At 36.4% G+C, this 17214-nt stretch overlaps 1 protein-coding gene across 4 annotated transcripts in view; it reads left to right on the top strand.

Annotated features, from left to right (window-relative positions):
- Positions 1-17214, top strand: part of JAK2 (Janus kinase 2) — a 76701-nt gene that overhangs the window by 51102 nt on the left and 8385 nt on the right. For all 4 annotated transcript variants that reach the window (XM_058657321.1, XM_058657320.1, XM_058657318.1 and 1 more), the window contains 11 exons: positions 3915-4072; positions 5452-5563; positions 7394-7580; positions 9387-9514; positions 11009-11143; positions 11517-11604; positions 12250-12377; positions 13098-13236; positions 15865-16016; positions 16165-16315; positions 17005-17141. In XM_058657321.1, coding sequence (XP_058513304.1) covers positions 3915-4072; positions 5452-5563; positions 7394-7580; positions 9387-9514; positions 11009-11143; positions 11517-11604; positions 12250-12377; positions 13098-13236; positions 15865-16016; positions 16165-16315; positions 17005-17141 — 1515 coding nt within the window. The remainder of the gene's footprint in view (positions 1-3914; positions 4073-5451; positions 5564-7393; positions 7581-9386; positions 9515-11008; positions 11144-11516; positions 11605-12249; positions 12378-13097; positions 13237-15864; positions 16017-16164; positions 16316-17004; positions 17142-17214) is intronic.

The following is a 17214-nucleotide window of genomic DNA, read 5'->3' as shown; positions in this document are numbered from 1 at the left end:
TGGACAGTAAACCAGCAGATGAAAGATCTTTATCTCTGTGTTTCCTTTGCTCTGTAAAATCTGCCTCTCCAATAAAAATAAATAAATCTTCCAAAAACAAAACAGACAACAACAAAAAAAAAACCCAACCCCAGGACATCCAGGAATTGAATTTCTTCTGCCCATGTATTCACTAGTGCCATATGAACACACTTCATCTGCTATACCATGGCTCCATCTCGGCTGGAAGATATGATTGATTCTAAAAGATGAATCCTCTTTCTTTATGTAACTTCAGAAATCCGTTTTTATTTCATTAAAAGGAAAGAAATTGATGCTGTTACACTTCATTTTGTTCTTAGTTTTCTCTCTTTTATTGAGAGATCACATCCACACCCCCACGCTGAGATGGAGTTGGGGAGCTTCCATCCACTGGTTCACTCCTCAGTGCCTGTAACAGCTGGAATTGGGCCAGACTTAAGCAGGGAGCCTAGAACTCGATTTCAAACTCCCGTATCAGTGGCAGGATCCAAGTACTGGAGCCATTCCTGTCACCTGCTGGCTCCCTCGTGTGCATTAGCAGGAACCTGGAACTCACTATAGCTGTGATGTGTCCCAAACAGCATAACAGTTACACCTAAGGCCCCTTGCTCAAGGCTTTGTTTTGAACTCAAATGTTTCCTGAACTCCTGGCTTGGATGTCCTATTCTTGTTATTGTTCCTTTTTCATAGGTATCTATATAGCTTGCCTTTTTCACCTTTTCAGTTTTATTGCTAAAATTGTAATTGAATTGAAACGCTCTTATTCAGCACACCTTACTGTTCTTAAGTAGAATTATGACAAATACATTAATTTTAAGTTTATAATACAACCAGGCTAATTTTCAAGGTCACAGTGTGGGATGAGTGGTTGGGTTTTTAAGAAATAAGCTCACAATTTGAAATCCTAGGCTTTTTAACTGTGGTGTTACCTTGTTTTTGAGTTTCTTTGATATTCCTTGAAAATAGTGTGTTCATATTTTGATAAAATTTTGCTCTAAAGATTTGTGAAGAGCTAACATTTCTTTTCCATTCCACATTTTCTATTTTAGGAATATATTCTTCTGAACCCACGTATCATTTTCTATTTTAATATTATATTTTAATAACTTATATTTTAATATTTTAATAACTGAATCCAAGTATTTTATATTTTAATAACATGATGTTTTTATTTATACATCATGTTTCTTGCTGAATTTTGTGATGTTACCCTTTTTCTGCTATTTATTAGAACTAAGAAACATTTTCTCAGTCTATTTGTTCCTAAGACTTATCATTGAATATAAGAAAATAATTTTTTCTTATTATGTCTCTCTGGACTGTCATGTTTGACACATGTGTTTTACTATAATTTTACTCTGAAATTTCTTGCATCTATTTTTGCATCTAATTTTTTAAAAAATTTTTGCTAAAATATATTTACTGTTTGAACTGAGTACCTTAACCACTTTTTTATTTTTCTCCCAAAAAAAAGAGATTTATTTATTTGAAAGTCAGTCCTGCAGAGAGGGAGAAACACAGAAAAGCATCTTCCATTCTTCCATTTCTGGCTCACCACCCAGATAGTCACGAAGACCAGGACTGGGACAGGCTAAAGCCATTAGTCAGAGCTCCTTCCAGAAGGAATGACAGGGGCCCAGCATCTGGGTCATCCTCTGCTGCTTTTCCCAGACGATTGAAGTGGAGCAGTCAGGACGCCAACAGGCAGCTGTATGGGATGCTGGCCTTGTGGGCTGCAGCCTGACCTTCTGTGTCACAACCCTGGCCCCCTTCTTAACCATTCCTAGGCATACATGTTGGTAGATTCAGCATGTTGACCTTCTCCAGGACCTTTGCATGTTGCAGCACTGAAGCTCTGTACTCAGGAAATGACCACTCTGTTCTCCCTTCTTCCAGTCTGTGCAACTACCGTTCTGCTTTCCAACCACCTGCTTTTGCCTGTTCTAGATACCTAACATAAGTGGAATCACAGTACTGTCTTTTTGTGCCTGGCTGATTTCACTTAACGTAACGTACTCACACTTCTGCATGGGATCGCATGAATCAGCATTGCATTTTTAATATATCCATTTGCTTAGCCATTCATCCCTGGATGAACATTGGGGTTGTTTCCATCCATTCTGGCTACTATGAATAATATTCCCAAGAATATGGGTTAACAAATACATCGTTGAGACCTTGCTTTCAGTCGTTTTTGGCTAGATGCCCAGAAGAGGATTACTGCAAACGATGGTGGTTCTCTGTGCAGTGTTTTTGAAGAACCACCATGCTGTTTTCCATTGTGGCCATTCTCCTTTACATCCAATAGTAGTGCACAGGGTTCTTCTTTTTTTCATATTCTCACGAGCACTTGGTTTTTTTTCTGGCATTGTAATAGCTTTTTTCATATGCCTGTTAGGCATTTCTGGGTTTTGTTTTTGTTTTTGTTTTTGAGGAGTGCTTTATCAGTTTGGTTATTTTTTCATTGTTGAGTCCTAGAGGTTTGTTATTCTGGAAGTAAGTCTCCTTCTAGACAAATCATTTGCAGATATTTATTCCTGTTCCATGGGTTGCCTTTCTGCTCCACAAACACGCATGTACAGAAATGTTTACTTTTCAAATAGTTCAATTCCGCTTCTCTACTCAAGCACCTCACACACACACCGTTCTTCACTTCATCCTTATTGTGTATTCCCCCTGTGTGCGCGCTGTGTTCTCAGCTCGTTGTCTAGCTGAGAAATAGGCTGGAATCACATTGTTTTCTCCTTGGTATCTGTAGTAGCATCTCCATCGCCTTCAGTTACTCTGGAATAGCTTGCTTCTCAGTACCTGGTTAAACCTGTGACGTATTGTGTCATTTCTGCCTGTTTCCTGGAGAAGCCCCTGTTTGGGCAAACTGTAACTGTTTTGCCCATTCCTTCCTTATCATCCTGGGAATTATTTTCTTGTATCTTTTATGTTCATTCCTTAGTGTTTTGAATTCTGTAATTGCATTGTCTTTCTCTCAGTTTATCTATATATATCAGTACTGATTGATGTTTTTATTGGGATTGTAACCAATCTGAGGATTAACCTAGGAAAAATTTTTAACTCTTTCTGATGCTGAGTTTTTTTTTCCAAGAAAAGTATTAATTTTCTAAGTTTTCAGGTCAAAATTGCATCTTAAAAGATGGATAATTTTATAATTACTTAATTGTTAAACTTGTCTGCAGATATTAAATCATTTTGTTATCACTGAAGCTTTTTATTTTTGACAATTTTTATATATCGAAGTATAAACATATACAAATATGTGGAAATGAATGCATTTTTTTCTGTAGATATAACATTTTTAAGAATTTATTTGAAAGGCTTGTTGTCAGAGAGATATCTTCATCTTCCACTGCTGTAGCCAGCAGCACTGGACCCAGCGTAACATTTTTACTCATGTGTAATTTTTCACTCAGTAGCATGCTTCCTTGTGTGTTCACGTTAGGTTGTATGTGCACATATGTGTATATGATGATACAATTATGACATAACCATAGTCTGAGTACTTTGACCTCTGATATGTAATGGTATGTAAAAATAGATTTTTGTGAAATCTAATTAATACTCGATGTTAAGTTAGATAAATTTATAGTTGAGATACTGGCCTGTTAGTCTAATTAGGGGCATTGGAATCCTAAAATAATGTATGTAGAATGACCTGTACCTGGTAAGGCATGATAAAGCTATATTTGGAAGGTTTGTAAATATCAGACATAAGAATTTATGATTCACATTGTCTAATTGAGAGCTTAAAAGCATGAATGATTTAGTAAGAAAAATAGTGTAGAATTACTTTAACAACAGGAAGTGAGAAGTTTCAATGTTTAGCATGCACTTGACCTTAAAATGATACATGTGGCTTCTCTTTTGCTTTCTCTGCTTAGGAAATTGAACTTAGCTCCTTGAGGGAAGCTTTGTCTTTTGTGTCATTAATTGATGGATATTACAGACTAACAGCAGACGCACATCACTACCTCTGTAAGGAAGTTGCTCCTCCAACAGTGCTGGAGAATATACAAAGCAACTGTCATGGCCCAATTTCGTGAGTAATACCAACTTCCAGAGCTTTCCAGCTGTGAGTGCAGTTGACCATCCATCCCCACAATTTCAACATCACTAGATTCAATCAGCTGCTGATTGAAATATTAAAAATATTTGTGTCTGTCTTGAACATGTACCCACTCTTTATTATTCCTTAAATGCTTTTTGGTAATACAGCAAAGCAGCTGTTCATATAATATTGCATTGTATGGAATTTAGATTGCAATAAAATCTTGTAAGTCATCTAGTTATGATTTCAGGTAAATGGAACAATATCCAGATGGTGAAAGAGTAGAGTCATACACATAGATGAAGGCATTTTGAAAAAAGATAGTGTAATTTGAAAAAAGAAATTCAAAAGTACCAATCCAGGGGAAGTGCTGTGGTACAGCAGGCTGTTCCGTCTATGGCTGGCACTCATGTGGATCCATTTCGAGGCCTGGTTGCTCCGTTTCCAAGTTGGTTCCCTGACTGTGACCTTGATTTTGATTTCTTTACATCTAAACATGTGGATAGTAACTACCACGTTGACTTGTCTGGTTGTTCTTTATTACTGGATAAAGCCAGGAATTGCTGGACCAGTCATAATATCTGTTTATCCAAAGTTCTAGTTATGTGTCAGTAAGGATTTGCTTTATAGTCAACACCGCATTAAAGTATTTAAGCAGAATTGAAATCTGGGATTGTGAGCACATGTGTCTAAACTTTAGCCTACCCCTAATATTTGAGAAATTGTATCTTAAGTGATAAGTGCGAACTGCTTCAGCCTTTATCTGATAAGTGTTTTTATAAGTCTGACACTGCCTGGACATTTTGCATAGAATTGGTATATTCTATTACATGCAGACACTATTTTATGAAAATACGTAGTAGGAAACAAATTATTCCTACCTTTTATACATTACATTTTGCTTTTCTTTCAAGATTTGCAGCTTCATTATCATGGCTCTTCTAGTAAACTTTGATATCATACTAGATATATTAAATAATTCACATAAATTTGTATATTAGTAGAAGAGACATAAAAAGTACTTACGGTTATATTGTCTATATAATTAAAGGAAGGTTTTGGGGAGTGAATATGGCTTTTTAATAAAAAGGCAGAAGATGTCAATGAATTTTTCCTTGTGATTTTAATTGTTTTCTATTACCTTATATGCACTTTTAAAGTAATATAATTTCCTCTTAAATTGATTTTAATTTGTTGGAAAATAGCTTGGTACTTTGATTTTTTTTTGAACCTTGAAAGATTAACATGAAGCAGACAAGACTTCTAAAAATTTTGGGTTTTAAATTTGATTTAGGACTTTTATATTGCTTTTGGTCGTAATATCAGGTGCTTGTGGATTGTCATTCAAACTCCTTCTTCTTTACCTTTAGAATGGATTTTGCCATTAGTAAACTGAAGAGAGCAGGTAATCAGACTGGACTCTATGTACTTCGATGCAGTCCTAAGGACTTTAACAAATATTTTTTGACCTTTGCTATTGAGGTAAGTATGTCATATTTATTAATGGTAACACTTTTTTAACCTACGTACTTTGCTCTGCATGTATAATCTATTATGTTTCCTTTCTAATACTCAAAGGTTATCGCTCTAAGATAACTAGCTTAATAATGCTCACTTTCCTTCAAAGATTCTGTACAAATAATATAAAATATATTTTATATAAAATAATTTTGTAACGTGTTTTAGATTTTAACTTACCATTCATTTTGTTTTTTGATCTTTGGATGTTACCAGTGTATCTCATGGTATTTCACAAAATCTTTTTGTTTTCTTTCTTTTTTTAAAAGATTTATTTATTTTTATTGGAAAGTCAAATTTACAGCAGAGGGAGAGATAAAGAGAAAGATTTTTCATCTGCTGGTTCACTGCCCTGGTGGTTGCAACGGCCAGAGCTGAGCTAATCTAAGGCCAGGAGCCAGGAGCTTCTTCCAGATCTCCCACAGGTGCAGGGTCCACGGCTTTGGGCCGTCCTCTATTGCTTTGCCAGGCTAGAAACAGGGAGCTGGATGGGAAGTGGAATAGCTGGGACATGAACTGGAGCCTACATAGGATCCAGGCACAAGCAAGGCAAGCACTTCAGCCACTAGGCTACAGCGCCAGGTCCTTCACAAAATTTTTTTGAAGTTTCTTTTTTCATAGGTACAGAAGCCTTTACCAAATCATGTAGGATGAAATAGAAGTGATTTTTCTGTTTATTAGCAGTGGTTACATTTTTTAGAGAAAAATACGGCATTAGCAAATAGAAACATGATAGCACTTTTGACTAGTAATTTTTCTAACATTGATAATGATTTGTAGTATATGCTTTAACTGTGGAACCACAGCAAACACCTCACTATTGACACAGGTCACTTTGGACTATTTACTATCCAAAATCATCTAAAAACTTACCACCAGGTGTAAAGCTAAGGAAATTTTATAGCAGTTTCTAAATTTCTTTTTGAAAGTAGAGAATACAATGATTTTGTTATTGAATGGCAGTTAGCGTTTGTAGAAAATAGATTATTTATAAATATAGAAGGCAGGTTACTTCTTCACTTCACTGTTGTATAAAACTGATAATCTAGCCTGGTTTCACAGTGCCTTCTTACTGTTACATATGAAAGTCCATTGTTCATTGATCAAATAAAAATTTTTAATATTTGAGATAGCTGTTCATCCTAATATGAGAGATATGTATTAGTATAATAAAGTTAAAACTTCAAGAAACTAACTTTTCAGATAAATAGAAATTTAAAAGTATACCAAAAACTGTTGAATTGAGAATTATAAATATAGGCAAGATAATTTTTAAGAAATATTGTTCAGAGTAGGAAATACATGAGGTTGACTTTGAGTATTAGCAGTTTTTTTTAAATAAATGGCTTTAAGTAGAAAGAATATGCTTATGAAAAACAACTCAAGAAGTAGATGAATAAACAAGTTTATTGTAAGTGCACAAAATAGATGTTAAAAATCTATCACTTGCTTAAAATAGCATATTAGGGAATAGTTATATAAACACAATACTGGTGCCGTAAGACGGAATCTTTGTGAATGGGTGAGTATTGTTGGAGAGGACTCACAGTAAATGTGATACTCAGACCCTGAGTTTTCAGGAATGGGAATACTCCCCCAAGTAGAGAGAGAATGGGTTTTGTGTGAGTGGCAAAGGCTGAATTTCAAGGTGGAAGTGAAGCCAATTTATGGAATGCCTATGTGCTGTGCTAGTTCTAAACTATCTTATACATAAAAAGAAAGAAAGCTGTTAAGGATGTATTATTGTGATCATTGCTTTCATGCTTGCTCCTCTTTGTAATTCAACTTGTGTAGCGAGAAAGTGTCATTGAGTATAAACATTGTTTGATTACAAAGAATGAAAATGGAGAGTTTAATCTCAGTGGGACGAAGAAGAACTTCAGTAATCTTAAAGATCTCTTGAATTGCTACCAGATGGAAACTGTTCGCTCAGACAGTATAATTTTCCAGTTTACTAAATGCTGTCCCCCAAAGCCAAAAGGTAAGATGTTTTCTTATCTTAAAACTTATGGATTACCACCAGCACCTTAATTTCAAAAGGAGTACCAAAGAAATAGCTCCAGGAGTAAAATAATCTTGAAGTACTTATCAAAGCATGCATCACCAGATAGATTGTGCAGTTTAATTACTTGTTCTTTTGTGCTATAATGTCATTTTTTAACATATTTTTAAAAAAGATTTCATTTTATTTTTATTGGAAAGTCAGATATACAGAGAGTTGGGGAGACAGGAAAATCTTCCATCCAATGATTCACTCCCCAAGTGACCGCAACAGCTGGAGCTGCACCAATCCAAAGCCAAGAGCCCAGAGCTTTTTCCAGATCTCCCATTAGGGTGCAGGGTCCCAAGGCTTTGGGCCGTCCTCAACTGCTTTCCCAGGCCACAAGCAGGTTGCTGGAAGGGGAGCAGGGCCGCTGGGATTAGAACCAGTGTCTGTATGGGATGCTGGTGTGTGCAAGGCAAGGACTTTAGCCACTAGTCTACCATGCCGGGCCCATTTCAATAATGCCATTTTAAAGATAATAATTGCTTCATGTAAGTCAGTCTCTTATTTATTGAACTGGTAGGTCTTACTACCAAATTCTCATTTGTTGTTTTCAGCAAAAATTTTCAGATGCTTTGGGATTTTAGTTTTGCTATTTTAAAAAATAAATATAGTGGTTGGAAATCAGTGGAAGTCTATAAAATCTTGAAAAGTGTATTAAATAAAGTATTGTTATTTTGAGCAAATGAAATAATTGATAAAAGTATATGTATTAAGTGGATAAATCCAAAAACATTTTTGTGTGGAAAAATTATTAATATAGTCAGTATTCATTTGTAAAGGACATTTCATTTTATTTCATTTTGGAGCAATTCATATTGTCTGTGTTTTTTTGTGATGCATACCCATATGGATATGGTATGAGATATGGATATTTCAAGATGTTTGTGGGAAATAGAGTTAGAACATGTTTAATTTGGTTCAAAAATTTTAAAAGCCACAGTAGTTATCTCATAATACACATCTCTATGACATTTTTTCAAAAAGCTTTATTTATTTTTATTTGAGAAAGAGAGACAAAGATCTTCCATCAGTTAATTCACTGCTACTGTGTCCACAGCAGCCAAAGTGGATCTGATTAGAAGCCAGGAGCCAAGAGCTTCATCTGGATCTCCCACAGGGGTGATGGGTCCCCAAAACTTAAGTCATCCTTTGCTGCTTTCCCAGCCCGTAAGCCGGGTAGGAAAGTGGGGCAGCCAGAATAGGAACTGGTGGCTATATTGGATTCTGGTGTCATGGGTGGAGAATTAGCCAGTTTCTGCACAGCATGTTTTTTTTTTTTTCTTTTTACAGATTTATTTACTTTTATTTGACAGTCAGAATCAGAAGAGGGAGAGACAGGGAGGGGTTTCTTCATCCTCTGGTTCGTTCCCCAGATGGCCACAGCAGCTGAAGCTGGGAGCCAGGAGCTTCTTTTGGTTCTCATGCATGGGTACAGGAACCCAAACACTTAGGCCACCTTCCACTGATTTCCCACACTATTAGCACTGAGTTGGACTGAAAGTGGAGCAGCAGAGACTTAAACTGGCATCCATATGGGATGCTGCCACTGTGGGTAGAGGATTAAGCTGATATGCCACCATTCTGGCCCTATGACCCCTTCAGGACATTTTTTAAAAAATGCTTTGTGTCTATGCATTTTAAGATTTTTTTTGGTACTAAAATAAACTTTTAATTCCATTTTCCATGAATCTTTGAAGCACTCTTGTATACTTTCATGTATTTTGTTATTTTTTTCCCCAGATAAATCAAATCTTCTAGTGTTCAGAACCAATGGTGTGTCTGATGTACCACTCTCACCAACATTACAAAGACACAACAATGTGAACCAAATGGTGTTTCACAAAATCAGAAATGAAGATCTGATATTTGTAAGTCGTTAATACTAATTGTTATCTTCTTTATTCTTTTAATATAATATCTCTTTTCTTGATTTTTTTTCTCCACGTTATGTTCATCTCTTACGTTGGATTGGTTTTTTTAATGATCTATAATATAAGAATTTGAATATATATTCAAATTCAATTTGAATGTGATTTATGTATTTTATTCCTTAGCAAAAAATGTAACAATCTTGAATTGGAAATTAATAGAATTATTTTAAGGGTGGGACTATAATCCATTAAAAAAGTTTAAAATATTTCTTTATTAATCCTAATGAAAATTGTAAAATTCTTCTTATAAGAAGCTCTTTGCAAGTTTTTGAGATAGGGAAAATCAAAATGTTAAAAATAAACAAGGAACTGAACACAAGTGGTTCTAAGAGCTGAAGATTTGACTGCCAAGTTGTGTTGAAAGGTTGAGATTAGCGTCACTTATTCAAGGGTTAAAGTTTAAAATCAGACTAAGAAGACTTAGACCTATGCAGGGCATCTCTGAGTGAAACAAGGATCTTGAGTAAATACATCCTCAGAAAAACTACATGTGGAATGTGGAAAAATTTACCTACTACAGAAGGAGAAGAAAGGAAACATTGTGTTTGGCTATCAGTAGAAAAAAAGGAATCTTTCCTGAGGATTTGTATTTTTTTTTTTTTATTAATTATTTTGCATTATGTGCCAGTTTCATAGGCTCTGGGAATCCCCCACCCCTCCCCCTCCCCTCCCCCTGGTGGATTCCTCCACCTTGATGCAGTATTACAGTTCAAATTCAATCAAGATTCTTTCCTTGCAAACATATACCAAGCCTAGAGGATTTGTAGTTATAAGCTTTTGAATTTGGATTTCTTTTTACTACTTGCCTAGTCTGAAAAATCTCCAATAAACTGTAGTGGTGCTCCCCCTGCTGTCCGGCTAGGGAGAAAGAAAGACAAAAATCTTGGAGGAACATACTCTGAACATAGGCCAACCAAGATTCCCAGAGCTAAAATCAAACATAAGGTTTGAATTGAAAATTTACAGAAAGATGAGGAAATGTTTGAGGTTCAAGCAAGAGTCAGCAGGTCCACAGATATCAAAATGAGACATACGAGAACTTCCTATAATTGCATTTTTAGAGGTATGTGTGGGTGTGCGTAAAGATACAGAACATACTGAAAGCAACTGAAAACAGTAAGGTATTAAAAAAAAACTATTACATTTTGAGGGCAAAGGCGTAGAAATGAAAAGTGTCCATTGACATTGAAGCGAAATAATCAGGTTCGAAAGTAGAAAGAAATTCACATGAAAACAATCATGAAATCTAAGCAAGGCCATCATAATCCAACAGAGTCCTAAAAGGAGCAGAGTCAGGCCCCTCTGCTAAATCTAGGTTTGTCTGTAGGAGAAATAATTTGCTCATGAGTTTTGGAAGGCTTTTTAGCATTGAACATGTTCCTTATTTCCCTTTTTTTCACCTTCACTCACTGTTTTCTCTTATCCTTCCAGAATGAAAGTCTTGGCCAAGGCACTTTTACAAAAATTTTTAAGGGTGTAAGAAGAGAAGTTGGAGACTACGGTCAACTACATGAAACAGAAGTTCTTTTAAAAGTTCTGGATAAGGCACATAGAAACTACTCCGAGGTATGTATTTTTTTTTTTAGTAGTTTATGCTATTTAAATAGGATCTGTTAGCAGGAAGCTGGAATTATAAGTTAGTGCAGGATATGGGACCTGGGTGTTCTCTAAAGGGCAATGGATGTTTTAACCGATGTCTTCGCTAGCAGGCAAAATACCCATTTCTAAATAAATGGCTGTTTAACTTACATAGTGTACTCTGCAACTGTCCGGGTTTATGGCAGTCTTAAGACCACACTGTTAGGTTAAGCATACTGTTACTTAATCCATTGTAAAGGGATGGGCATTATTCTTATAACAGAGAGTGATCCTGAAGTTTTTCTGTACCATGAATATTTATAGATAACAATAAGTTATTGTCTCATTTTTTTTCCTTTAGTCTTTCTTTGAAGCAGCAAGCATGATGAGCCAGCTTTCTCACAAACATTTGGTTTTAAATTACGGAGTTTGTGTGTGTGGAGAGGAGAGTAAGTAAAACCACTGGCTTTCTTATGTAAACTTAGCACTTTTCTCTGAGAAGCCATTGTTGTTTCCACAGAAAATTCGATTTCAGGTGTCAGTATAAGCCATAATTTACCAGGAGTTATTTAAAGAGAGCACTGTCTGGTTTTGTCTTGTGTGGAAGTAAAGCAATCAGTGCAGCTGAAATGCAGCAGACAGTTAACAGACCTCAAGTTATTATCCCCAAGCACAGAGTATTACAGTAAGCAAGCGTCATGCAACCTTTTGCGCTTACCTGTAGCTCAACATAACATTGGAAGAGTGGGCTCTTTCATCATAAATGTATTTGGAATGATACAGACAGAGCATGAAAATTATAGATGAATTTTTAATGGAACTGACTGAAATGATTGAATGTTGCTGCAAGATGTTTTCTGCAGGCATGCTGGAATGATGTTTTATAGTATGTAATGCTGTATAATATATAATATATGGTAGACTCCTACTGCTTGCCATTGTGAATAAACTAAAAACCAAAGTATTCTCTACATTAGCAGATTTTGCTTAGTTTTATTTCTCTATAATACTGCTACATAACTATAGATCTAGGTTTTTAATGATGTGTTTTGATTGCATTTATACTTGAGCTTTGTTATTCTGTTTTAATGCAGATATTCTGGTTCAGGAGTTTGTAAAATTTGGATCATTAGACACATATCTAAAAAAGAATAAAAATTCTATAAATATACTATGGAAACTTGAAGTGGCCAAACAGTTGGCATGGGCCATGCTTTTTTTAGTAAGTAATTAATACATTCTTATCAATTTATTGCTTTAACAGGTGAAGTAATGTAGACTTTATTCTAACCTGTCAAGAAGAAACAAATGTATGAATAGATTCTTAGCCTTTTAACATACATTGTATTTGGTGACAAAGGAGCAGTTTAAAGGAAAATAGCCTTTGACAGTGTTCAGTCATCTCGTTAGTCTCTTAGAACTATTTGTGAGCAGTCTGTAGTTTTTGTTGGTTGTACTTAGAACATTTAACCAAAGCTTTGATACAGAAACAGGTGCTGGCAGGAATAACAGAAAACACTTGGTCGCGTTGTTTGTGGGCATTTGACTGTTTGTGGTCGATGAGAAAGCAGTGTGGATGGAAAAGCTGAACACCAGTGGGCTCGTCATTGAAGACAGCCCTCCGAGGACCGTGTGGCTTCACACATTATACCACAACATTGACCCAGAAACACACACCGTTTAGAACCTTACCTTGAGAATGTGAAGTGATACTGGCAACTATTAATTTACTCATTCATTTCTTCATGAGTAGCTGTTATTTTTTCACTTAAAGTACATAACAGGAAAGTGTAATAAAATTTCCTTTTATTATCCCAAAGCTTCCCAAGTAATATTTGTTTTACTGCCTTACTTGACATTCCTCTTGTAATCTCTAAATGTCTTGTCCCTTTCCAATGCTGGAATATCTGCGGGTTAATATTTGTGCATTTAACTTTAATAGGAAGAAAAAAACCTTATTCATGGGAATGTGTGTGCCAAAAATATTCTGCTTATCAGAGAGGAAGACAGGAAGACAAGGAATTCTCCTTTTATCAAACTCAGTGATCCTGGCATCAGTATTACAGTGTTGCCGAAGGACAGTAAGTACTACAGGGATTGTACTTAATTTTGTTCAAGTATATTTGGCAAGTAACCTGAAGAATATGTTGTAATTTTCCTCAGACTCTTTTTATTGTTATGTTCTTTATCAATAACAAAATTTAATTGTCACTTTTTAAAGATTTGTTTGTTTGTATTTATTTGAAGTATTTACAGATATGGAAAGAGAAAGGAGAATTTTCCATTCCGTGGTTCACTCCCCAAATGGCTACAATAGCCGGAAGCCCAGACTTTCTTCTGGGCCATCTTTCCACTTGGGCCGTCTGCTCCTGCTTTCCCAGGCACATTAGCAGGGAGTTGGATAGGAATTGGAGCAGCTGGGTCTTGAACTACACTCATATAGTGGGTCAGCATTGCAGGTAGTGGGTCAGCATTGCAGGTGGTGGCTCAATTCGTTGTACCACAATGCTGGTCTCTTAGCTATCACTTTAAACAGTGTAATTTATAGTTATAGCATAGTGATAGTGTAATTTGCAGTTATATTCTAATATCTGTCCTTTTTTTGCCACCATGGCCTGTGGAATGTTTTTTTTAAAAAAAAAAAAACAACAAAACAGTTCTAACCCCTAACTATGAATGGAAAATAGAATTTTATCCATTTTTATGGGGAGAGTTTTAATGTTATTTGAGCCCCAAATAAGTCATCTAAAATTTCCTTTCTGGTTATCACTAAATAAAATTTGAGATAATGCATTATCTGGCTTAAGATTCCCATTTAATTATTTAGCTGTGACACAAACTTTTAAAAAGTTTCTATTGTGTTTGATCGTCCATTTAACACAATAAGTTGAAAGTACACACTTCAATGAAAGTTGAGAATGGAGAGGTTTTTTTCCTTTTTTGGTCTAAACTATATTATAGTTACATTTCGTTTTCTTAATTTCTCTAGTAGAATGTTATAACTTTAGAATCTAAATTATCAGGTTTTGGGTACATTGGTACAATAGTATGGTATCCTGTTTGAGCTGATAGGATTTAAGCTGGCTGGCTTACCTGACACTGAGGGCAGCTACAATAAAGTAATGACTTGAGTCAGAAAGTTCCCTAGGGCCCTACGTCTGTTTGTGAGAATCTACCCTGTTAAAGAAGAAAAATTCTTCAGAATTAAATTAGTAGAATTTATTTGAGCAAAGCAAAATAAAACAAAATGATTTGCAAATTGGGCAGCTTCCTGAACCAGAACAAGTTCAAAGAATCTGCAGCAACAGCAACGTGGTCAGGCAGCATTTAGAAGGAGAGAGAAGTGGAGCATAGAAAAAAAATTATTAATTGGCAACAGTCCAGTTAATCAACTAGTCAGTGTTACAGCTTAGCTAGTTGTTTATGGGCCAATCAATTAATTGGCTAAAGGACCTTCTGCAAACCACTTGTGCAACCAGCTTAGAGTCTATGTTGGTTTGATCTGTTGGGAACATGCAGACACCTACTTCCAATCCATGGCTTTCTCAAAAATGTTTAATGATTCTTTGTAATGGGAGGTGAAGAAAATGTATTCATGTGGTGCAGAAGAAAGGAACTAGCAGTTCCCTGAATCTCTTGATTAATGGCAAAAGTTTTCACATAACTTAGAAAAGTAAACCAAGTTTTACAGAACTTTTTTTTTCAAAGGCAGAGTCAAAGGAAGAGGTAGAGAAATTGATATGCTGGTTGAGACGCTATGAGTTAATGGGAAGATATTTAATTATTTCAGAATTAATTGTACAGAATTGTAATTCTGACCCTAATACTAACAAATTGTGTAACTTTGGGGAAATGACTCAGTCTTTACAAGTTTGTTTTGTCTTTTTTTTTAAGATTAATTTATTTTTATTGGAAAGGCGGATCACAGTTAAGGAGAGAAACAGAGACAAAAAGAAACATCTTCCATTCACTGGTTCACTCAAGTGGCCAGAATGGCCAGGGATGAGCTGATCCGAAGCTAGGAGCCATGAGCTTCTTCCGGATCTCCCACATAGGTGCAGGCAGGTTCCCAAGGCTTTGGGCCATCCTCCACTGCCTTCCCAGGCCCCAGACAGGGAACTGGATGGGAAGTGGGGCAGCTGGAACATGAATCGTCGCCCATATGGTATCCTAGCATGTGTAAGGCGAGGATTTAGCCACTGGGCCATTGTGCTAGGCCCAGTATTGTTATTTTTAAAGGTTTATTTAAGTATTTGAAAGGAAGAGATATAAAAGGAGAGACTGAGAGAAATCTTTCACCTTCTGGGTTACTCCCCAAAGGGCTGCAATGGCTAGAGCTGGCCAGGCTCCAGCCAGATCAGGACCTTCTTCCTGGTGTCCTCCATGATTGCAGGGGCCCAAGAACTTGAGCCGGAAAACACTACTTTTCCAGGCCTAGCAAGGAGTTAGTTTGGAAGCAGAGCAGCCAGGACTGGTGCCTACATGGGATGCCATCATCACAGAGGATGGATTTACACACTTTTACCCACTATACCTCAGTGCCAGCCCCCACATTGTCATAATTTTTAAGGCTTACATATTGAATTAGGTTGTCTCAGGTCCCGTCTAGCCCTGAAGCTGTTCAAACATGCTCATACTGGCTTATTCAAACGTGCTTGAAAACTGTTTACTTCTGAGACTAGTTACGCATACTCTGTATCATCTAAAAGTTCTTCAGGAGCGAATACCATGGGTGCCACCTGAATGCATTGAAAATCCTAAAAATCTCAATTTGACAACAGACAAATGGAGCTTTGGTACCACTTTGTGGGAGATCTGCAGTGGAGGAGATAAGCCTCTGAGTGCCCTGGACTCCCAGCGAGTAAGTTCATCCAGGCTGTGGCTTGGGACTCATTCGTGGCCCTTCATAGTTCTTTCACATGAGTTGATACCTTCCATCTCATCTACTTGTAACAAGCAAGTTGATGAAACACACAATTTATTCTCCGCTTTTGGTGTTTTAACTGTAGAAACTACAGTTTTATGAAGATAGGCATCAACTTCCTGCACCAAAGTGGACAGAATTGGCAAACCTTATAAATAATTGCATGGATTATGAGCCAGATTTCAGGCCTTCTTTCAGAGCCATCATACGGGATCTTAACAGCTTGTTTACCCCAGGTACGTGTCGATTGCCCTGCCATCTTTCTGTCCTTGTTGTCGCTCTGTGTTAGCGAATTTTGCAATCCATTGCAAGTAAGCCCGGTATTTTTTTTTTTAGCTCTCTTAATTTCTATGTTCATAGGACCTCTCATGTTTTCCACATACTCTCTCTGATTCACGTTCTTTTCCAGTTTTTAAAGGGGCCCTTTCTCCTTTAGTAACAATTTTGGCTTGCCAGTTAATGAGTTTATCTGGCTGCTCATGTTTGTTTGGCTAAATTGACTTTTTAGAATCAGGCTGTTTCCACTTGTTACAGCTAGTTCCCGTACATTTTATCGTTGAAGTTATAAGCATGAGGTCATTTGTTTTTGTTTGATCTCTGCTCCTGTGAGATACTGAACTCAGTCTGCACGTGTGTGACCTGTGGTATTTCCCGCTTCTATGTTCACACCACAGAAACCCATAGGCAGCTCTGAATATTGAAGCTACCTATTTGAGAAAGTAATCATTTATTCTCTGCAAAATCTTTCCCCAAAGTCTACCAGGTTATGAGTAATGATTAACAACTCTCATTAATATAAGCTCAGCTATGTAAGGTTCCCTAGATCATTTAGTGTTTCTTTCGTTCTGTCACGATGAGCTTGAATGTGTATCAGTTTAACCCAGAGACTATGTTAGCCAATTTATAGTATTTTCTCTCTCTCCAGATTATGAACTATTAACTGAAAGTGACATGTTACCAAACATGAGGATAGGTGCTCTGGGGTTTTCTGGTGTTTTTGAAGACAGGGACCCTACACAGTTTGAAGAAAGACACTTGAAATTTCTGCAGCAACTTGGCAAGGTAATTGTCACAAGTTTCTCAAATAGAGTAGAGGCTTATAACATTTTATTTCAGGGAGAAAAAGCTGTGGAGA

The sequence above is a fragment of the Ochotona princeps genome, chromosome 31 (genome assembly GCF_030435755.1).
Source record: "Ochotona princeps isolate mOchPri1 chromosome 31, mOchPri1.hap1, whole genome shotgun sequence".
NCBI classification, from domain to species: domain Eukaryota; kingdom Metazoa; phylum Chordata; class Mammalia; order Lagomorpha; family Ochotonidae; genus Ochotona; species Ochotona princeps.
This window is presented reverse-complemented; position numbering and strand designations above follow the sequence as displayed.